The sequence below is a fragment of the Astatotilapia calliptera genome, chromosome 3 (assembly GCF_900246225.1).
Source record: "Astatotilapia calliptera chromosome 3, fAstCal1.2, whole genome shotgun sequence".
NCBI lineage: Eukaryota > Metazoa > Chordata > Actinopteri > Cichliformes > Cichlidae > Astatotilapia > Astatotilapia calliptera.
In genome coordinates this window covers 50,952,589-50,976,997 of record NC_039304.1, presented here as the reverse complement: position 1 = coordinate 50,976,997, position 24,409 = coordinate 50,952,589, and the positions used below count along the sequence as shown (strand labels likewise).

Here is a 24,409-nt window from a genome sequence, read left to right as displayed (position 1 = left end):
AGACGATCAGACTGAGCTCAGACCAAACTAGCAGCTTCCTCTGAGTGAGTCCAGCTACATGAGAGAAAAGTGGAAAACTCCAACACTGCTGCTTCAAGCTGCTGACGCTCCACACACTGAATGTGAGTTTGAGCAAAAACACGACTCAAAGGAAGTTTCAGTGAAGGTGGTAGAGGAGGGAGGGGAGCCAGGACTGACTGTACTTCCTGTCTGCTGTTTTCAGCTTCACTCACAGACTCAATGGCTTCCAGATCAGAGGAGGATCTCTGCTGTCCGGTCTGTCAGGAGGTCTTCAGAGATCCTGTTATTCTGTCATGTAGCCACAGCTTCTGTAAAGACTGTCTGAAGAGATGGTGGAGAGAGAGACCAACACACGAGTGTCCAGTTTGTAAGGAAATATCAGTGAATGATCCACCTTTAAACCGAGCTTTAAAGAACCTCTGTGAGTCGTTCTTACAGGAGAGAGATCAGAGAGCTTCAGAGGCTCTCTGCAGTCTGCACTCTGAGAAACTCAAACTCTTCTGTCTGGACCATCAGCAGCCAGTGTGTGTCGTCTGCAGAGACTCAGAAAATCACACCAATCACAGATTCAGACCCATCGATGAAGCTGCACAACAACACAAGAAGGAACTTCAGGAAACTCTGGAGCCCTTAAAGAAGAAGTTAAAGGTTAAAGTTCAAGTGAAGTTTGATCAAACAGCAGAACACATTAAGGTCCAGGCCCGACACACAGAGAGGCAGATTAAGGAGCAGTTTAAGAAGCTTCACCAGTTTCTAGCAGAGGAAGAGGAGGCCAGGCTGGCTGCACTGAGGGAGGAAGAGGAGCAGAAGAGTGGGATGATGAAGGAGAAGATGGAGGCTCTGAGCAGAGAGATAGCAGCTCTTTCAGACACAGTCAGAGCCACAGAGGAGGAGCTGAGAGCTGAAGACGTCTCATTCCTGCACAACTACAAGGCTGCAGTGGAAAGAGTCCAGCGCTGCCCCCTGCTGGATGATCCACAGCTGCCCTCAGGAGCTGTGATAGACCAGGCCAAACACCTGGGCAACCTGACCTTCAACATCTGGAATAATAAGAAGGACATGGTCTTCTACACTCCTCTCATTCTGGACCCAAACACTGCTCATCCAGAACTCATCCTGTCTGAAGATCTGACCAGTGTGAGACGAGGAGGAGAGAAGCAGCAGCTTCCTGATAATCCAGAGAGGTTTGATTTTTTCCTCCCTGTTCTTGCCTCTGAGGGCTTTAACTCAGGGACTCACAGCTGGGATGTTGATGTTGGAGACAGTACATGGTGGAGACTGGGTGTGTTAGCAGATTCTGTGCAGAGGAAGGGAATCATAACATTTGGATTATGGGCAATATTGTTTAGTCTAAGTAAATACTACACACTCTCACAATCAGCTCTATACACTGCTCTCCCAATTGCGAAGAAGCTCCAGAGGATCAGAGTGAATCTGGACTGGAACAGAGGAAAGCTGTCGTTCTCTGATCCTGATACTAACACACACATACACACCTTCACACACACTTTCACTCACAGGATGTTTCCATTTATTGAAACTGATGGTAAAATGAAGGTGTTGCCAATGAAGGTGTCAATGGAGATGATTTAGTTTGCTGGGATATGGACTGACATGTGTTGAATGGGAGGAGCAGTTTATTGTTGTCTTCTTGTCTGTTTATGACAACAATAAATATGTTGTTGAAACAATGATTCATGTTTAACTCCATATATGAAATGTTTCTGCTCTTTGAATTCTGTTTGATTAAAGACTTTCTTCATGACACAAATGAGATTTCAGTGTATTAATAGAACTAAATAAGCTCAGAGTTGAAAGGCTGGAGTATTATGTACGTGCTTCACTGTTAAGAGCCTCGGTGTTATTTTTGACAATGCTTTTAAACTTGATAAACAAATCAGCTCTGTAGTCAAGGGATCTTTTTATAATTTACGGATTTTAGCCAAAGTCAAGTCCTACCTTTGCAGGAACGATCTAGAAAGAGTGGTCCATGCCTTTATTACTTCACCGCTGGACTACTGTAATTCCCTCTATGCTGGCCTAGATCGTTCCTGTCTGCATCGCCTTCAACTGGTGCAGAACGCTGCTGCCCGCTTGTTGACCGGTTCTAAAAAAAGAGACCACATCACTCCGGTTCTCTGCTCTCTCCACTGGCTCCCAGTTGTTTTTAGGATTGATTTTAAAATTTTACTGCTGGCTTTTAAGGTTTTAAATGGCACTGCACCTTCTTACCTGTCAGAACTCCTTAGTATTTATCGCCCCAGGAGATCTTTGAGGTCAGCTGACCTGATGCTTTTAGATGTTCCCAGGTATAGATTAAAGACTAAGGGAGAGAGGGCGTTTGCTGTGGCTGCACCCAGACTGTGGAACAGTTTACCTCCTCACGTCAGATTCTCCACAAGCCTAGAAACTTTCAAAACTGCTCTTAAAACTCACCTCTTTTCATTGGCTTTTAGAAAGGTTTAATTTATTTGTTTATTTATTATTTTTATTAGCGAGGTGTTTTATGGAATTGTGTTTTATTGTATTTTATTTGTATTTATTGTACAGCACTTTGGTCAGCCTTGGTTGTTTTTAAATGTGCTCTATAAATAAACTTGACTTGACTTGACTTGACACTGTCAGGATCTTCAGGGGGATTCAAAGTCATGAGATAAATTAGTGTAGAGAAAGTCATCTGAGCTTTATTTTGTATCAAAGCAGTGTGTGTCGTCCAGCCAGAGGAATATCTCCGACTGCTTCACATGGAAACATCAGCAGGAAGTTTGTAATGACTGAGCTTGTTTAATCAGCTCGTTTTTCCTTCGTTTACAGTAGAAGAAGAACTGAAAGTGTGTGTGGATTCAGAGCGCTCGTTGTCAGTACAAATAAAGGAGGGGAAGAGATTTAAAGGGGCAAAGCGCAGTTTTTAGAGCCTTAAAGAGAAATCACATTTCCAGTCTGAATCCTGTAAACTTGACATGATTATCCAACATGAACCTGCATTCATAATCCCTTCATGTGTGCTCTAATTCAACATCTGAGGAGAAAATCAATCTTTTCACCCTGTTGACAGTGTCATACTCAACAATCAGCAAAAAAAGCAAGTCTTTACAAATAAAGTTGCTCCACCATTTTCCTTCATGCTTTCCAACCACTGTGAGATTTTCAGCTGTGAACACGTTATCACCAGTAGTGAATATATGGTTTCTCTGTAACCTTGGTTCTCTGAGTGAGAGATTATCTCCCCAATCATTTATATATGCCATGTCACGGTCCTGGGTCATTTTGATCTAACTTTCTTAGTTCTATGTTTTTAGTTCATACATTATTCTGTGGTTCCTAGGTGGTTATGTTTAGTTTATTGGGTTACCCCTTGTGTCTCTGGCCTTTGTGTCTCCTTATGTGTCTGAGTTTTTATTGTGGTGTGAGTTCTTGTGCCGTGGTTCCCTTAGTTTTTTTTATTCTGTTGTTTTCCATGTTTCTCTCCACTCACACATCATGTTTCCTGTTTTATTTTGAAAGTCCATGTCTTTTGTCAGTGTATGTAGCTTGGTGTTTCATCATACTCATTTGGTTCAGATGGGTCTTCCTCCTGTGTGTAGTTCCCTCATTTCCTGCTGTGTATTTATAGGATGTGGCTGTATCCCAGTTCAGGGTCTGCAGCCTTAAAGTACGCAGGCTCAACAGTCCTCAATTGCCGTATACTCAAAGACCGCTATGGCCAGAAGTGTGAGGCTTGTAGGCTTGTGAAATGGGACGGTCTAGCCTCCGTCGCGCTGCCTTTCATAGTGTGTAACTTGAAGGCCCTGAGTACTTTCTCCCACACTGAAAACACTGGAATGATAAAATTATTTGAACATCACCTAATAAGACTGATTCAGGACAGACAATTAGTTATTCTAAACTTTTCTAGCAGTCCTTCACAAACAGGGAACAGTCTGTCTATTCTCTCCATCTGTCAGCTGCTGCTGGCTCTTCCTCCTCCTCTTCCTCACACACTGCTGAGTTTGTCCTGGTGGATCATCAGGGGTGCAAAGCCTCACAGATGATGTGCAGCAGTGGGTCCCTCAGTCTGTCCTCACTCTGGACACTTGCAGTCGTCACACATGGAAATCAAATGTGTGATAAGCTGCAGGATTCAAACACAAGTGTAACTTATAAACACATGTTCATACTTTTATTCCACAATCAGAGAGAAATAAACAGAGAGAGAGTGCAGGACAGACAGACAGGTGACAGTCTCAGGTGTGTACACTGCTACACAACAGCACAAGAGAAGGAGGATTTAGTGTTTGTGTTATTACGAGTGCTACACAAGAAGAGTTCCAGATGGTATAGTGGACACATGTGTGACTGCTGTGATTAAAGCATCTTTCTTTCAGCTTAACGAGTGAACCGTCAGCTCGTTCAAAACGAAAACCATACATGATTTCAAACATTTTTTACAAATAAATAACTGCAAAGTGGGGTGTGCGTAATTATTTAGCCCCCTTAGTCGTGATTTTCGTTCCACTTCTCACGTGTACACCACTTTGTGTTGGTCTTTCACGTGGAATTCCAATAAAATTGATTTATGTTTGTGGCTGTAATGTGACAAAATGTGGAAAAGTTCAAGGTGGCTTAAATACTTTTACAAGCCACTGTATTAAAAAACAATTAATTTCTCGAACCTTTTCAACACAGTCCTGTCTGGTGACATCTGGTGGCCAAAAATATGAAGAGCAGCTTGAATCTACAAAATAAAACAAACTGCTTCATTACGATTACCTGCTTTACAGAGTGGAGTTCACAATTCTGTGGGCCAACATTGTCTTGCTTTGAGCATGTTTTTTTTTTTGAGGTGAAAAAATTGTTGTTTATTTCTATAATAAATAATTTTGATCAACAAACTTTCCTTATTTAAACAATTTGCCATGGTGTGTTCTTTCTTTACTTGTGAATTTTTGATGTTTGCAAAACATTATATTAAAAAAATACATATAATATGCACATAATAATGTACAACACATTATGGTGTATGCTTCTGCTGTGATGTCCTGCCACCATGTACTTTTGCAATCAATCACTCGACAGCTGAACAGGTTGTAACAGTCACAGTGGTATAGTGTCTCTTTAAGACAACCCAAGTCGAGGGTTAATGTTGTCATCGGTATGCACTACTGCTCTCTATGTGATTGTGCGGTGTCGCTACCCAATCCGTACCAGAAACCCGATCGATACCCCACATGCGCATGTGCAAATCTTACGTGACTTCCTCTCTTTGCCAACATTGCGACATTCAATATATTTGAATGACATGGTTAGCGCCCAGTTAGCTCCTAGCATTTCTCAACAGCTCTGCCTACTTTTCGATACCGGGACATTTAAACAATGGATAATCCATATACAAACAAATTCATGCTTTTCTCCTCAACAGAGAGCATTCCCCGATTGAACAACAACGCCGTGAAATAAGAAGAATGGCGCCTAATTACAGAGTTAATAATACAGACTTTGTAATATGTCACGTGAAGATTCATCAGCCAGATGAAGTGTTTACTGATAATTGACAGTGAAAGTGGACATCATCATCACTATTCCAATCAATCCTCTCCACACAGACAAGCATAAACACACTCGACTATCTCTAAATCAAATTTAACACACGTTTGTAATGACGCTAATTCAGTTTACAATAGGGTTCATTCGCTCAGTCAGCGAGTGGCAGTATCCTCTTACACTGGAGAATAAACTGCCATTAAACGAACAGAGGAAAGCATTTGCTGCTCTTGGGGACCAGTGCAGTAACTGGTTGGAGAAAATCATTGCTATGGGGGCTGATGATGCTGCTGTTAATTTGGCAGCAGGGGGTGTCATAGCCCTTCTGCAGCAGGAGGCAGGTGACCACATTTTGCCATTTCACTGTATGCCTCACAGGTAAGACTAGAAATGACTGACACTCTAAAGTCACTGTGGGTTAATTTCTTTTATAGAGCAGATATATCTACATTTAAAAGTTTACTATCTTTTCAGATTGGAATAGTTGTCAGAGGGACATTCCAATGATCAGGCAGTTGTATGACCTTCTCCATTTACTTTGGAAGACGTATCATTTCAGCCCAAAATCAATGAGAGAGCTCAGGGTCATTGGGGCTGACTTGGGAGTAAATGTGCTGGTGCCCAGTGGGGTGAAGGGAACAAGGTGGCTCCCACATGTTTCAATGGCTCTGGAGACCTTTCTGAAACCAGGGCAGTTCACTACTGTGTACCACCACATAGACTATTTGGCAGGTTCCTCTGCCAATGCAGACATTGCAGGCCAAGCTACGAAAATCAGTGCATTATTTCTAAATATTCTTTTTATTTCAGCAAATTACGCAATTGTTATTGACTTTATATTTTTTAAGAATGTAGTTCATCAATGTTCTAGGTGACTAATTTTATTGTTGTAACATACAGGTTAAGAAATCAATGGAAGATGCCACTTTTGTGGTCATCTTCAACTTTTTTAAAAATACAGCACTGTTATATGCAAACAGGTCGTTTGCAGCCTGGAACAACTGCTGGTGACCACAGAGGTAATGGTCGCAGGACCCAAGCCTCATGGACGACTGTCAGAGTTCCTGACTGAATGAGGCTGCAGAGGAGGCAGCAGGATAAAGAGGGTGAAATGGCAGTCTACAAATTCCAGGTAGGAATATTAGGGCTGGGCCATATTATACCGTTCACGGTAATACCTGTACAATGTTAGGCAACAATAAGAAAATGAAATATCGCAATAGCATATGGGTAAAATGCGCATGCGCAGTGCTTTTGTTTTCATATGCACATGGCCAAAAAAGCACGGCGGCAACGGAGCATGAGAAGGGGGAAAGCAGATTGTTGAGTGAAACGGATGAACCAGAATTGTTTTTTAAAAATGGAGGACTGTAATGGAGGACTCTCCATAAGATATCGAGTTCAGAGCCTTTGACACTTTGAGGAACTTTTTAATTTAGATTTTGTTTTAATTTAATATATCTTGAGATGTTTTAAATTTGTTTAATGTTGAAATTTTAGCTCAGTGAAGCACTTTAAGCACAAGCATGTTTAAGTAATCTTTCTTGTGTGTACACTGACTGCGGTCTGGAGTGTGGAGCCTTCCTGCTGCTGCGGAGTCGGGGCGGTCTGCCTCCCCCCACCGCAGGGAAAAGGGAAACACCACCTGGGTCTGGGTGCAGTTCCCCCCTCCAGGGGCGGGGGCACCTAGACCCGGTTTGTAGAGTACGCTTGGGGAGTGTGATCGTGTGTACAACGTCTCTTTATGTCTGTCTCCACGTTGGTTGAGTGTGGAGTAAGTGCATATGAGAGCATGAGGATGGGAATGGATGTTTGTATCTGTGTGTGCCTGTATGTCTGTGTCTATATGTCAGGTTGGGTGTCAGGCGCCACCTCTCTGGGGACATCTCAGGCCCTCCAAGGTTTGGAGGCCTATCTCCCCCTACCACCACTTCCCCTGCCAGTGGCGGACCCCCTCAGACATCGGTGCGTTGGTGGTTCTTTGTGTCCGGGGATGAGCGTCCAGGTACACACCGGCTCACTCCTTGGCGGCCGCTTATCGGGGCCTGGAGCCTGGGGCTCGCTCGGGCCACTTCGGAGGTGGGGTGCCCCCGGCCTCTCGGCCTGGGGCTCGGTCACTCAGGCACGGCTGGCTGTCGGCGGAGCTCACGGGCGCGTCACTGCAACTCCCCCTGGCTTCTGCTCCGCGGCTGCTGAGTGAGCCCTCATCTGGGACTCTCCTCAGCTCTTCCCGGGACAGTGGCGCAGCTGCCCCTCTGTTGGTCTTCCTTGGTCTCTTGTGTTCTGGGGGCCTCTGGATGTCTGGAGTTTTGATCTCCTCCACACCTGCTTCACGCCCTGGAGGACGGGGCTGTGGCCCCCCCACACCCTCTAGCAGATTATTACATGAAGGAACCTTTTAAAAAAACAAAAAACAAGCGCGTCCATGCTCACAGGTGTACACACGGGTGATCACACCCACAAACTGCTCCTACCTCAAAGCACACTGTGTTCTGTTGATCTTATGTGCTGCACAATAATGTTTAATATTTAGTATTTACTGTCATATTCCCATATATCATTGTGATGTTGTTTATTCTATTACTCTTGTTCTCTTCTGCTTGCTTTCTTTTTTCTTTCTCAGCAGGTGATCCAGGTGATTGATATATGCATTTTTTTTTCTCTGCCCGTTCTGTTGGTTTTTGTCTTTTGCCCTTCTCCCCCGTCCCTCTTCTCAGCTGTTTCTCTTTCCCTCTTTCTTTCTCCCCTTCCTTCCCCCAGTCAAGTCTGTCCCGTATTCAGTAAGTGAAAATAAAATAAACAATAAAAGGTGAATCAAATGGACCATTACGGCAAGGCTGGGATGGTCAGTTTGGTAAAGTAAATCCGTTGGGCATCTTTCTTTGCCTTTAGACAACAATTCTGATGGCAAAAGAGCCAAACGGGACAGGCCAAAAAAAAAAAAAAAAAAAAAAAAAAAAAAAAAGTAATCTTTCTTGTAAAACTTTGCGACAAATAAAGAGCTTTGTGTTGAAAGGTTGTTAGTTAATCATTTACAAATCAATATTTACAAATCAAAAAAAACGTGAACATGTAAAACTGCGGTGTTAAGCAATGCAGTCAAAAAATTTGGGTACGCCTAACTTTTGTGCTGGTGCGCCTAAAAATAAAGTATAGGCGCACCAGTGCAACCATGGCAAAAAGTTAGTCTAGAGCCCTGAATCAGCTGGAAAGTGATCATCGAACTGGGGAGGATAACGAACTGGAAAAGTTGTACATTATGGTCTCCTCTATTTCCTCGACCCAAAAACGAAATGTGGTCTCCGCCCACTCAAGCAGCTTAAACTGGTTGTCTGCTCAAGTATTACCACGATCGTCCTACAGCCGGACATCTGGGCATTGCAAAATCGCTGGCATGCTTGCGTCTCAGATTCTTCGGGCCACACATGAACTCTGATGTGCAAAAGTATGTGGTCTCGTGTTGTTCACGTCAAACCACTAAGCCAACTCAAAGAAAAACAGCAGGCCTTATGGTCGCTATCCAGCCACAAAGACTATGGGAGTATGCAAGGGTGGACTATGTTGGCCCACTGTCCTTGCTTTTGTGGACTATTTCTCAAAATGGATCAAGGTTAGTGCTGTGAGAGAAGCCACTGCTCAAGTTGCTGCAAATAAGTTCATTACTGACATTTTTTCTCGACATGGTTCTTCCTCCTAACTTATTTCTGATAGGGGAACACCTTTTGTCAGTGAACTCTTTGAGCATGTTTTGTTGACTCTTGGGACTGAACACAGACTAACGACTGCATACCATCCTCAAACTAATGCAACTGAGCATGTAAATCGCACTTTGAAAACAGCTATTCGAGCATATGTTGGGGATAAGCACACTTCCTGGGACAAGTATCTTCCCCAGATCTGTTTTGCACTGCGCACTGCGCCTCACGAGAGCACAGGCCTGAGCCTGTCTATGATGCTGTATGGGCGAGAGTTGGAAACGCCCTTAGACCTTGTTACTCAACCCTCCTGGGAAGGACTGTGTGACCCTGAAATGTCTTACGCAGATAACCTGAGAGCTTCACTTCGGGATACTCATGAACATGCTCGCTTGGTGCTCAAAGAGTGCGTCTGAGACGTCGCACAGTCCAGTCTCTTATGAAGTTGGAGACCTCCTCAGAGTAAAGTCGCACCCAAAATCAGATGCATCGTCCAACTTTTCTGCAAAGTTGGCCCCCCTTTACACTGGTCCCTACCGCATCTCCAAGAGGATGTCTGATGTGAATTACTGTCTCACCACAGTGGACACTGGGGAGAAAGTTGGAGTTTTTCATGTTGCAAACCTGTAACCATTCTACACCTTTATCTGGCAAGCATGCAAAGCTAACGGCTGCAGCAGCTTTGGATCTCAGTCCCCAAGTTTTCGAGATATTAGGATGGTTTTCTTTCATACTTCATTTTTAAATTAGACTCTTCAACATTGTGAAATATTACTACTGTCACAGCTGCGGGGGCTAGCTGTGAGGTGTTGAGAAAATGAGGGCCCAAAATGCAGGCGATGACTGATAATTCGAGTGATGTTTATTTACAAGGTGGACGGAACAAAAAACAGGAGCACAAAACAGTCCAAAAACAAAACATGCAAAAAAAAAATAAACTGGCACACAGAGAACAGTTCACTAATAATTCAGGGGGGCGACCGTGTGGACGGCAACGGCGGCAACAGGGCAACAGTTCAGGGGTCAACCGTGCAAATGGCGATGGGGCAACAGTTCAGGGGGCCGACTGTGCGGACGGCAACGACTGCGGCATGGAAACAGTTCCAGAGGCCGGCCGCGTGGAAGGCAGCAGCGGTGTTTGGGAGGTCGTCCATAGTGGTGATGATCCCCAACAAGCAGCCTGGCAGACGACCGACGATGTCGAGGCAGCAGTATGGGACCCAAAGGCTGCGTGGCCCCCACAGCACCAGGCGAGGCAGAGGCTGGACCAGACGAGGCTGAGGCTGAAGCGGAAGCTGGACCAGGCGAGGCTGAGGCTGAAGTGGAAGCTGGACCAGGCGAGGCTGAAGCGGAGGCTGGATCAGGCGAGGCTGAGGCTGAAGCGGAGGCTGGACCAGGCGAGGCTGAGGCTGAAGCGGAAGCTGGACCAGGTGAGGCTGAGGCTGAAGTGGAAGCTGGACCAGGCGAGGCTGAAGCGGAGGCTGGATCAGGCGAGGCTGAGGCTGAAGCGGAGATTGGACCAGGTGAGGCTGAGGCTGAAGTGGAAGCTGGACCAGGCGAGGCTGAAGCGGAGGCTGGATCAGGCGAGGCTGAGGCTGAAGCGGAGGCTGGACCAGGCGAGGCTGAGGCTGAAGCGGAGATTGGACCAGGTGAAGCTGCTGCTGCAGGCGTGGGTGAAGCTGCGGCTGTAGGCATGGGTGAAGCTGCGGCTGCAGGCGTGGGTGAAGACGCGGTAGGCAACGGCTCCTCGGACCCTTCTGCAGGGGCAGTCACACAACCAGTGGGCACAGGGGCCTCTGGAAAACACAGAGCAGAACCAGTAGGCGCGCGTACCTCTACAAGGGACAAAACAGAATCAGCAGGCACCCGCTGTGTTCTTAGCCTCCAGGGGTCCAGAGTGGGCTGAGGGCTGAAATTCAGCCTCTGGGGAGGCCCTGGAGAAAGTAACTGTCTCTAAACGGGCCAGCTTTTGAGGAATGAAAACAGTCTTAATGGGTTTGTCTCTCTGCTTAAAATTAGAGGTTGTAGAACAGATCTTTATGGGCTGAATAGACATAGCTTGCTGTACAGGAGGAGTACGTAAAGGTGGTGGTTGAATAGGTGGCTGAGCTGAGGGCAACTGAAGGAATGGTTGAACTGATAATGGTGGTGAAGTTGGAGTAGGTGGTGGAGTAGATGACTGAGCTTGTGGCTGGGCAGCTATCAGAGCCTTGGGCTGGGCAGTTAGCTGAGCTTGTGGCTGGGCAGCTAACTGAGCTTGTGGCTGGGCTGCTACGGTCTCAGGAAACACATTCTTATAAACGACAGTTTATAAGAAAATACTGCTCTACTAATAATACTTGTTGGTTTATTTCTGTACTTCTTATATTATTACCTGTCCTTAAATGATTTTTTAAAATAACAAAATATTAATAATGATGAGTGTTGAAATATGATTCCCGCAGATTGATGAGAGTCTTGTGGTTTGATGGCTTAACAAAAAATACCATGCCATTAAAAATGATCTGACATATTTTTTCATGACTTAAAATCACACCACTCACTCACTCTCTCTATCTCACACGCAAACACACACACACACACACACACACACACACACACACACACACACACACACACACACACACACACACACACAAATATAAGCATATCGGTTCCTTATTCAGTTATAGTGTTATTATATATTTTATCATGCACAGAATTCTTTGTTCAGTAAATATAATGAATACAAAATAAAAAAAAAAAACTACAAAATAACGATGTAGCACATCAAAGCTAAACACTTTGGTAAACTCAGCTGGCTATAGCCGGGGCTTTTCTGTGGGGAGTTCTCCCCGTTTTTGTGTGTATTCTCTCTGGGAACTCCTAAAACCTAAAACCTGTATCTTTAATCTCTGCCAAACTGATTTGCTCAGATACAAATAAAACACTGTAAAAAAAATTAACATTTTGAAGTTATCTAAGTGACTTACAGTATATATCATGTTTAACCTGAATAGCGAAAGACAGTGTCTGAAAACAGTATTAGAATGCTGTTCTCACCAGCTCTAGTGAGCCTTGACCACCCGGTCAGGTAATTAGCTACTGGGCAACAGAAACTGAAAACGTCGGAGCACTTTTGCAAATATGTGATCTCTTGATAAATTGAGCAGATATTTAAAGTTTACAGTTACATTCTTGCCTGAAAATATGTTAAAAGTTTTTTGTTTTTTGTGAGCCAGAAAGTGAAATGAGAGTAAGTTTTCAAACTCTGTAGCCGTGCTCCTTCACCATTGCGGCATTAGAAAAGTATTTTTATATATATATATATATATATATTTTTTTTTTTAAATAAAAATGTAATTAATAAAGTATTGGAAAGAGTAATAAGAGTAATATTGAAACTAAGTAGCTGTTGCCATTCTTGGAAACTGGAATCGGCTGACCTGTGTAATGAATTCTGGGATAGCCACGAAGGATCCATCTTCCATCTAATCCATCCCTCAAATTTGAGGAAATGAAGGACGCATTCGTCACGCCGCTGTCACATAATTAGCCTTCAAATGCAGCCTTTGCAGCATGTGGATTGGGACATAGCATTTTTGAGACCTGCAACAGACTGGTGACATGTCCAGAGTGTACCCTGCCTCTTGGACTATTATTATATTATTATACTATTATTATATTATTATAGTTATTGACAGATGCAAACTTAACCCACCTGAGTATTTAGGAGGGGTTTAAGAGACAAAGACTGAGCAGTGGAGCCTCAGCATTGTTAGGATGCCTGGGTCGTTGACCCAGGGTTTTGGAGTTTATTATATTATTTATTATTTCCAGTCTTTGGGTTCTTGGTTCTGCCTTATGGTTTATGTCTCTGTCTTCTCTAGCTGCTCTGTCTCCCCTGTCACCTGTATCCCCTTGTCTAGTTCGCGTCTCTGTGTATCCTTAGTTGCTATGTTCCCGTGTCCAGTCAGTGTCTGTGTCTGCCCTGGTCCCACGTCTCTGTTCCCTCTGTTGTAGTGCATGTGAGTCTGTGTCTTTTGTTCAGTCTGTGTTATGTGTTTCCTGTTTTACTTTGAAGGTCTCTGTCTTATCTCAGTGTGTTCAGTTTACGCTTCTTTGGTCTCGTCAGTTCTGATTTGTCCCAGCTGTGTCTCCCTCCTGTTACTCATTCACTGATTGCTCCCTCTGTGTATTTAAGCCCTGTGTTTCTCTGTGTCTGTGTCGCGATCTACTCTCATTTATGCTGTGTGTTATGTCTGCCTGGTCATGTTAGTTTATTTGGATTTTTGGATTTTTGTTACATTTTGCCACTTTTTGCCATCCAGCAATAAAAGCTGAGTTTTGAGCTACTTTCCGCCTCCGAGTGTCTGCACTTTGGGTCCTTCTACTTCCACTCCTACCTGCACACAGCCTTAACTTGACAAGCATAGCCCAATAATAATAATGATAATAATAATAATAAATACTACATCAAATAAACAACAATGTTTAATGACCATAATAAAAATTAAATTCTGAACTCTCAAAATATTGCTACAACACTATATTTGATTCAGAAGTTCTTGCACATCATTTGACCTTTTTATACTCCTCATGGCTTTAAAAAAATATTTTTCATAGGGTCATCGTTTTAAATGTAGTAGTAGTGCAGTAGTCATAGCAGTCATACCACATGTTATTTTTGATATAATTAGCACTTACAAAAGCAGCCCCTGTTGCTGTACACTAATGCAGGAATGAGGTAACTAAACCTAAAAAAAACAAAAAAAAAAAAAAACAGAAGTAAACCACATTATCTAAACGTTTAAAACAACTAGAGCAACAGAGATGTGATGTGAAATCAAATTCACCTTTCAGCCAACAAAACTAAAGATAAATCAACAAACAGCATGGCTGAACTAACTCACCAAGTAACAGTTGCAGCAGAAGGTTTTTGTGTTTCATCAGATTAGGTGTATATTTGAGATGTGAACTGATTTAAATCTAAACTTCTAAAAATCTCAGAAAACATTTCATCTTGACATACTTTTTCACTCAGAGGATGTTTCCCAACACTGCAGACGAGGATGACGTAGAGATAAGATTGACCCTTGTAAAAACAGGGTGGGACATGTTCAGGAGCAGAAACTCCTAAACCCTTCATCCAGTTTAAATGTGGATACCCTCAAATGCAGCTGTGAGTCTAGAGGTCTATGTCCATTATATAACTATAATTGAAATGTGTTTCAGTAAGCAGGTAAAAAAAACGAAACCTCACAGTGTCAAAATAAATATGAACCCAACTTTACATTATTGAGCCTATGGCGCCATAAAAGCATGTCAATAATTAATGTGGACTTCTGTATGTCTGTCACGCACTCCCATCGGTTTATCTGTATGTGAGAAAGAGAGTGGGTGTGAGGGGATGAGCCGAAGGAGAGCTGTTCAGACTTTGTCCTTTTTAAAAGGAAATGGTCAACATTAGCCACCACGCCAGCGACGCCACAAACAGCTGAGGATCTTCACACCAGCCAGTGAGTACAAACTGGGAGACCTGGTGGGTGGGAAGACAGTCCTCACATTTAGTGCCAGTTTCTCTTTATTGACCTGGCTCTGTTCACTCTGAGCAGATATCTGTCTCCGGCCTCACCTGTGACATCATAACAGGGCCATTGTTTATATACAAGGTAAGAAGTGGTTGTTCACATATATATGAGGCTGGCACTAACACACCACTGCCTAAGGCAACAAGAATTTTATGATTTATCAATGTTAATGGAAATGTTTCATCGTTAGTGTGATCTGCTCCAGCTGTGCTTACTCTGCTGGACTGTTAAAATCACTCCAGGAAGTATTCAGAACTGCTGGTATGATGTTACAACCTGTATCCCAATTCAGGGTCTGTATCCTTCAAGGCCCCATTTAAAGGCCTTTCAGAAACAAGTTTAATCTTCAGAAACCTAAAGTCTGTATCAGCAGCAGAATGGAGCTAAAAATAAATGTTTGTTTCAGTTCTATGAAGCTTTGAATATTTTGGATCAGTAGCACTGCTGTGTTTGTTGCATCATATTGCTGTAATTGTTTATATGTTTTATATATTCCGAGGTAAGTTGATCTATAGTGTTACATCATATTCTATAAGGATGTTATGTGTTTGTATACTTTCTGCCCAGTTTGACCCATTTAGCAGAAGTCAGCCTGTTTAAGGCTCTGATATCTATTCTGTATGACTTAAAGCAGTTATGATTTTCACACCCATTAAATGGATATTTAAGATATCCGTCTACTCTTCATTTTATCAGAAACAATTATCACAGCTCGCACATTTTCTTTTTACACATATATGTAAGCATTCAGACAGATTTAGTAATGCCAACATTACGTAGACCGCAAAGGCTGGGTCCTCTGAAGGAAGCAGACCCTGAATTGGGATACAGCCACAGTCCTCACTGAGGTTTTTATGTAGGTCATTTGTGGGATAGGCCGCCCAGCATTTCCTGATTTTGTTTACTGATGATGTCATGTCTGACATCAGCAGGTAAAACCAAAAGGAGTTTTTCTCCCCCACAGGAAGGATTCCAGCGTTGCTGCCTCTTTCTGTTGTTACTGTTTATATAATTATTGGGTTAATTGATTATAATAAAGATTTATTTTGTGTTAAACACCTGTGCCTGGCATCCGTTTCATTCCAATCCGGATCCAGTTGTTACTGTCCCCCACCCTCTTCGCCTAGCCTTCATGTGGGGACGTGGTGGCGACCTGCAGCAGGCGTTTATTGGTGTTTTTCTTTTTTTTTTCTTTTGTTTTTAACTCTGTTCTGAACCACGTTAACTTTCAAGTGAATGGTTTCCTTGATTCATTTCTTATGTTGTTTTTGCTGAGATGGAGATCTTTTACACCTTATTTTTATTGTTGGTGGCAATGCTCACCTGGAGTCATTCACTCTCAATTACTTACATGCGCGAGGAACTACGTGGATTACGGTGATCCTGTTTTTCTTACGTACGATTCTTCTAATGTGTTAAAGATGGTGAGTTAGCGAACCCAGATGTGGACCTCTCATAAAAGTTTAACAGTGTCTTTATTTACAGTGAAGAAAAAACAGTCCACAGTTATCCACGGTGCAAGTCCTTTCCATGATCCTCTCCCGTTCTCCCCTTGTGATACGTGCTAGTGCATTGGTGTCCATAAAACTCCCAAAAATCAGCAAAGTCGCTCCTTCCATCTCTCCATCTCGTTCGCTCCTGGGAACAGGCAAAAACAAACACAATTAGCCTCCCTCCACTATCTACACTGTTTTTACCACTCTCTGCGCTAGAGTCACTACCCAGCTTGGTGCAATACTCCAGCGCTGTTTTCCACTCAGCCAATAGTCCTGCCAACGATGGTGGATAATTGACAGCAGCTGGCGAGGAATCGGTCACAGGTGAGGCAGCTGAGAGCGGCAGCGCTTCCGGGTCGGAGGTCTCTCGTTGCTACACGACCGCGTAACAATTGCAGCGGAGCCGGAGAAAAAACAGAGTGAGAGAGAGGAGAACACACACAGGCAGGTTGACCGGTCAGGGCACCGTCCGACCCTGACATAATACTTGGATGGATATTACTCTTGGAGGATTTATTTGCCCAGTTAAAGACTAACTTTGAAAAGCCCCTGGGCTTGAGAAAATGCGGAAAGAAAGACAGCGTGCATCAGTGTGTAAGGAAAATTTTGAGGAAGATTCGTGCTCCTCTGCACTTTAAGATCCTGGCTAATGCCCAATTTTTTAGGAACAAGATTGATGCACTAAAAGGGAATGTGCTTTATCTATGGGAATACAGTGATGCTCATCTGATGGTGACACTTCACTGCAAATCAGTGACTTTGGGACCCCTGTCAGATTGGATTGGAACTGTGGAGTAATACATGTAGATAACCAGCTGTTAGTTTGGTATTTTGTCCTAATCCGCTTGCCGTACCTCCGTGTAGGTCTGTGTATATTTTGAGTGGTATAGGCGGCAATCCGTTATTGAATCCAAGCATGTAAATTCTCTGCTGGTTAATAAAACCACGTTAACTGAGTTTACTGCTTCATCATTATCATACTGGTGAACATACAACATGGTGTCAGAAACGACGGAACACGTACTTCGTAGTTGACGATGTTTTTAATTTTTTTTTCTGTCTCAAGTCTGTTTTCTGGGTGCATTTTTTTGTATCCGGACTGCAGCCGACATGGCGGAAGGATTTAGGAGGCCTGACCCGCTTGTTTTCAATGGTAATGTTGCTGAAAATCAGCGCATTTTTGAGCAAGAGTATGACATTTTTATAGCGGTGGCACACTCTGACAAGCCAGCGTGCACACAAGCCTACATATTGCTCAACTTAGCAGGTCCCGAAGCCATAGAACGGGAGCGGCCTTTTGTTTACGCACCAGAAGCGAGAGAGCCCGGCGATGGAGGACGAGTCCTCATTCCTGCAAAATCGAAGGAGGATCCTGAGTGCCTCAAGAGAAAATTCAGAGAAATGTGCAGCCCACAAACCAATGTCAGGATGGAAAGACACAAGTTCAACACACGGAATCAGAGGACTGGCGAGACTGTTGAATCCAATGTAAGTGATTTACGGATTGAAGCAAATCCATGCGACTGATGTGCATGTGGAACACAAAGAGGAAGTTTTTGTCACCGTGCAGATTAATGGGATTCCTGTTGAGATGAAAGTAGACACAGATGCTAAATGTAATGTGCTTCCCAAGAAAATGGTTAACATTATAAGAGCAGATTAACAAATGAAAGCACACCCCAAGTCCATTAACCTAGTAGCATTTGGAGGCAGCAAGATTCAAACCTCAAGTGTAATTAGGCTGCAGTGTTTTCTGCATGGACAGTCACGTGTGCTATCATTCTTTGTTATTAATGAAGATGTTCAGCCAATATTTGGACTATGTGCATGCAGAGAAATGGGACTTGCATCATTCAGCAATGAATGAATGAAAACCAAAAGGAATGCCTTTTGGTTTTAATGCAAGGTGTTTCAGCGAGCCATGGAGCAGATATTCGCTGGGTATCCATGTGCCATCATTGTTGATGATGTACTCATCGGCGGAAGAACCATGACAGAACATGACGACAACCTGAGAAAAGTCCTTGATCGTGCCAGAGAAGTAAACCTGCGACTAAACCCATTAAAGTGCAAATTCAGGTCAGTTATGTCGGACACATTTTCACAAGCGAGGGACTTAAAGCAGACCCTTCTAAAACAGCCGCAATCAAAGAGATGCCAGTTCCAACGGATGTCCAAGCCCTGCAGAGGTTCCTGGGGATGATCAATTATCTTGGAAAATTCATTCCAAACTTCAGCCATCTGACAGCTCCTCTGCGACAGCTCACACACAAGGACACCGAGTGGATGTGGGACACACAGCATCAGACTGCGTTTGAAGCACTTAAAGAGCACATGTCTAATCCACCTGTTCTGTCATATTATGATGTCAGCAAACCTGTGACACTAACATGCGATGCATCACAGTATAGTCTTGGTGCAGCTTGCTTACAGAAAGGGCAACCTGTGGCATATGCTTCACGTACTCTGACAGGCACTGAAACCAGATATGCTCAGATGGAAAAAGAGCTGCTGGCTGTTGTTTTCTCATGTACAAAGTTTCATGGCTACATTTATGGCAAGCTTGTGGTCGTAAAAAACAGACCATCTGCCACTGGTCACCATACTAAAGAAACCTATTCACCCCTCACCAGCCAGATTACAGAGGATGTTGTTAAGGCTCCAAAAATAAAACATCACCCTCACATATAAATGTGGAAAACACATGTATCTGGCTGACATGCTGGAGCTCCCAGCAGATCCACTTTCCAGCAGTCTGAAGAAGAGGACAACTTTGATGTCATGACGGTGAGCTGCATCTCTTCTTCACGCCTGGAGGAACTTAAAGGACACACAGCTGAGGATGAGACACTGCAAGTGCTCAGCTCGTTCATCAAACATGGTTGGCCACAACAACTCCACAACCTTCCCACGGCAGTTCATCCATATTTTCCTTTCAGGGATGAGCTGACTGTGGATAATGGCATCATTCGTAAAGGTTCCAAAGCTGTGATCCCAAAATCCCTGCAAGGAGACTACACCACCATCATGCACAGAGGACATTCCGGCGTAGAAGCTACCAAGCGGAGAGCACGGGGGATCGTCTTCTGGCCGTTCATGTCAAGAGATATTGAAAAAACAGTTACTTCCTGCTCGGTGTGTAACAGCACTAAATCTCATCAACAAAAAGAGCCCCTTCATCTGCATGAAGTTCCTTGGTCAACTGTGGCTACAGATATCTTTGAGTGGCACTGCTATTTAGAAGTAGTCGACTTATACTCAGGCTGGTTTGAGATTGACCTGCTAAAGGATTTGACATCAGCGACAGTCATCAAGAAGCTAAAAAGACACTTCTCAGTTTATGGTGCTCCACACACTCTGATCTCAGACAATGGAAGGAAGTTTACAAGCCAGCGTTTCAAAGACTTCGCTTCACAGTGGGACTTTAAACATGTCACCAGCTGTCCAGAGTATCCTCAATCCAATGGGCTTGCTGAGAGAGCAGTGTGCAGTGCTAAACAGCTGATGGAGAAATCTCACAGAGATGGCACTGATGTATTTCTCAACCTGCTGAATCTCAGTAATGTTCCACGTGATGTGAACCTGGGTTCTCCTGCAGAACGACTTCTATCCAGACAGACTCGAACTACGCTCCCAATCACAACCAAACTGCTTGAACCACAACACCGTGAATCTGAGAGAATGAAAGCCCAACTACTCAACAAGAGACTGACTCAGAAGGTCTGTTATGACAGATCCAGCCGACCACTTCCACCTCTTGACGAAGGACACGTAGTGAGGTTACAGACCCCACAGGGTTATGACCGCACAGGTATGGTGAAGGAACTTCGAAAAGAACCTAGATCCTACCTGGTACAGTCAGATGGAAACACTTACAGGAGAAATCGCAGACACATATTGCCTGAGCCTGTTACTGTTCAGAAAGACACTAATCATGATCATGTATGTACTGGAGAACATACAACAACACACAAATCTCATGGAGGACGGGTATGTTTGTATATCAACCAGGGCTGGTGTAATAATTTTACTCTGCGGGAAGGGTTGTCTTCCTCACATTGAGCTCTTGTCAGTATCTTTCAGGCCGTTTTTCTTACCGAGAGAATTCCCTAAAATTTTTGTCACTGTTGTTTACACTCATCTCAAAGCTAATGTTAGAATTGCTGCTGATGCCGTTTTTAAAGTGGTACACAATCTGCAGTCCCTCTCTCCGGATGCTCCTAATTTTGTTCTTGGTGATTTTAACAACTGTAATCTTAAGAAATCACTGAACAATTTCTTTCAATGTGTCCCCTGTCCTACAAGGCGTAATGGAACTCTGGATTTGTGTTATGGACCAATTAAGGGGGCAAAAAAGTCTTGTGGCTGGACCTGCACTAGGTTCTTCAGATCACAATGATGTTCATCTCCTCCCTGCTTATGTACCTGTGACGGGAGGGAGAAGACCTGTGTGAAGCGGGCTAATGTCTAGACAAAAGACAGTTGTGTTGCCCTTCAGGGGTGTTTTGATTGCACTGAGTGGTCCCCATTTCAAGAGAGCACTTCCGATGTGGATGAACGTAGCGATGTGGTGTGTAGCTACATCTCTAAAGAGTTAAAGCTAAAGTGATTCCATCTAGAGAATTTAAGACTTTCCCCAATAACAAACTGTGGCTCTCTAAAGACATCAACGATTTGATTCTTTAAAGGCCAATTGCTTTTAACGAGGGAGCCGTTTCCACTGTTAGAACATTGAGGAAGGAGGTGAGGGCTGTATTAAAGAACGTTAAGATGAGGTATAAAAATAAGATTGAGGTAGAACTCAGTAGAAACAACCTCAAGAGAGCTTGGCATTGCATGAAAATTTACTCAGTTAACGTATTAAAATATAAAAGTGGAATCTAGAATACATAATAGTAGAGCTATGTAATTACACAATGTGATTACAATGACAAAAATCTAATTTTCCTTTACACTAGAGTACAGTTAAGTTGTGACTTAAATGAATAATGTTATGGTAAAATATGGAAGTATAAGTTGTGTCCTCTTTCTTTCAATATTTCTTATTCCTTTCTTTTACTTTTCTCTAATTTCAGGTGTATCTGATAAACAACACAACAGTCTGCTTTGAACATCAATCTTCACTCACAGACTCAATGGCTTCCAGATCAGAGGAGGATCTCTGCTGTCCGGTCTGTAAGGAGGTCTTCAGAGATCCTGTTATTCTGTCATGTAGCCACAGCTTCTGTAAAGACTGTATGAAGAGATGGTGGAGAGAGAGACCCACATGCGAGTGTCCACTTTGTAAGAAAATATCAGAGTATGATCCACCTTTAAACCTGGACTTACAGAACCTGTGTGAATCGTTCTTACAGGAGAGAGATCAGAGAGCTTCAGAGGCTCTCTGCAGTCTGCACTCTGAGAAACTCAAACTCTTCTGTCTGGACCATCAGCAGCCAGTGTGTGTCATCTGCAGAGACTCAGAAAAACATGCCAACCACAGATGCAGACCCATCGATGAAGCTGCACAACAACACAAGAAGGAACTTCAGGAAACTCTGGAGCCCTTAAAGAAGAAGTTAAAGGTTTGTGAAAAGGATGAACTGAAGTTTTATCAAACAGTAAAACATATTAAGGTCCAGGCCCGACACACAGAGAGGCAGATTAAGGAGCAGTTTAAGAAGCTTCACCAGTTTCTAGCAGAGGAAGAGGAGGCCAGGCTTGCTGCACTGAGGGAGGAAGAGGAGCAGAAGAGTGGGATGATGAAGGAGAAGATGGAGGCTCTGAGCAGAGAGATAGCAGCTCTTTCAGACACAGTCAGAGCCACAGAGGAGGAGCTGAGAGCTGAACACGTCTCATTCCTGCACAACTACAAAGCTGCAGTGGAAAGAGTCCAGCGCTGCCCCCTGCTGGATGATCCACAGCTGCCCTCAGGAGCTCTGATAGACCAGGCCAAACACCTGGGCAACCTGACCTTCAACATCTGGAACAACATGAAGGACATGGTCTCCTACACTCCTCTCATTCTGGACCCAAACACTGCTCATCCAAACCTCATCCTGTCTGAAGATCTGACCAGTGTGAGACAACGAGGAGAGAAGCAGCAGCTTCCTGATAATCCAGAGAGGATTGATTATTCCTGTTGTGTCCTGGGCTCTGAGGGCTTTAACTCAGGGACTCACAGCTGGGATGTCGAAGTTGGTGATAATACAGGGTGGGGACTGGGGGTGTTGGCAGAGTCTGTGCAGAGAAAGGGAAGTGTACGGTCTGGATTATGGGGAATAGGGTTCTATGAAGGTAAATACTCATCATTTTCACCATCAGCTCCACCCACTGTTCTCTCAGTAGAGAAGAATCTCCAGAGGATCAGAGTGAATCTGGACTGGAACAGAGAAAAGCTGTCGTTCTCTGATCCTGATACTAACACACACATACACACCTTCATACACACATTCACTCACAGGATGTTTCCATATATTTGGTCATGTAAATTGAACGTGTGTCCGTTGAAGGTGTCAGTGTCAGTGGAGCAGATCAGTTGAGGATGATTATATTTCTAATGTTGTTTCCTGTCAGTGAATTAAAGTTTTTAAACTGAAACTTGGTTTCTTTCTGTTCCCAAAGCTTCACAGACAAGTGTAATAATCACAAAAAAAAGTGTCATAATTCAGCCACATGATGTGTCAGATGACATGGAGTAGAGAGTTTGAAGTTCTCTTTGGTCACCCTTGTTATTACACCTGAGACGGAGTAATAGCCTCAACATCCAGTGTTATAAGAGATTTATAGTGCTAAAGCTAAAGCACTCTTTTCTTTGTATACTTTGGCTAATAGTAGCCTTACTTAAAAATTTATAAATACAATATGAGAATATAATGGTAAATTATATAATGGTAAGTCTAATAATAACCCTTTCACTATAATGCCTGGGTAGTGTTAAATCCTCCCAATTCTTTCGATCTTTGGGCTGAAGGAAGGACAATACTCGGTGTATAAATGTCATGGTCCTGGGTCGTGTGACCCAGTGTGTTATGTTTAGCCTATTTTGATGTTTATTGTTTGTTTAGGTTCTTTAAGGTAGTCCAGTCCTTTTGTAATTATGTTACCCTTGTATCAAGCCTCCCTTGCACTTCGTGTGTTTATGTCTGTGTGTCTTGTATTGTCAAGTTCATGCTGTCGCGTCTGTCACCTCCCCCTGTACTACGTCTCCCCGGTTCATGTCTTGTTTCCTGTTTTACTCTGAAGGCTCATGTTCCCGTCTTATGTCTGTGTTTCTAGCTTTGTTCCTCCTGTCTCATCAGGTCTTATTCCTCCCAGCTGTGTTCCCCTTCTGTCTCTAATTTCTTGATGACTGCCTCAGTGTATTTAAGCCCAGTGTGTCTTTGTGTCAGTGTCAGATCGTCTGTTATCCTCACCTCATATTTTCTCTTATTGTGACACTGTGTTTCATAGCCTGCTGAGTTACTCTGTGTTTATAGTTTTTTCCATAGTTCCTTCACAGAGTGCCTTAGCCTTTTAGTTTACACAGTGTTCTCTGTCTTCTTAGTTTTCCCAGTTTCAGTGTCCCCTAGTGTTTTTGTTATGCCTGCAGCCACAATAAAGGCTTGCCTTATTTTTGAAACCTAGTTCTGTCTGCTCTTGGGTCTACCTCATTCTTCACGCCGGCGCGCCCCGCCGTGACAATAAACGCTCAATCAACAATTACTTTATTACATACAATTCAACACTTTTGAGCATGAACCATCTGGATGGGGAGACATGCATGAAGAGGGTCACAGCAAATCTCAAAATGGTGGAGGGTTACTCAAACTCTTATAGCCTCTGATGGCCCCCACCTAGTCGTAAAAACCTAAACATTCACATTATTTCTAACTCCTAGCGAGCCTGACTTATGGCCTTGGCTCCTTTTGTCTTCCTTCAACAACGGTGGGAGTGAAGCTCCCGTGGAATGTGCTCTGTGTCCTCTACTATCAGAAAAAGCAAAGTCCTGACTCTCTGAAAACAGTATTTCTTATGACTCAGCAGTATAATGCAGCATAAACAATATCATTCATTCACACTGCATCAGCAGTCTAATGTAATACAAATCAGTTTAATAACTGTAATAGTTATCACCTTCTTCTAATTC

General features: G+C 43.4%; 2 protein-coding genes across 2 annotated transcripts; both read left to right on the top strand.

The window, feature by feature from the left end:
* The first annotated feature begins 240 nt into the window (after positions 1–240).
* LOC113019683 (zinc-binding protein A33-like) lies at positions 241–1,712 on the top strand. The gene has a single exon (XM_026163481.1). It carries the CDS (start codon positions 241–243, stop codon positions 1,612–1,614), a length of 1,374 nt encoding a protein of 457 aa, XP_026019266.1. The 3' UTR covers positions 1,615–1,712.
* Positions 1,713–21,437: 19,725 nt separating this feature from the next.
* LOC113019681 (nuclear factor 7, ovary-like) lies at positions 21,438–22,823 on the top strand. Its single transcript, XM_026163478.1, has one exon. It carries the CDS (start codon positions 21,438–21,440, stop codon positions 22,821–22,823), a length of 1,386 nt encoding a protein of 461 aa, XP_026019263.1.
* The last annotated feature ends 1,586 nt before the right edge of the window (positions 22,824–24,409 follow it).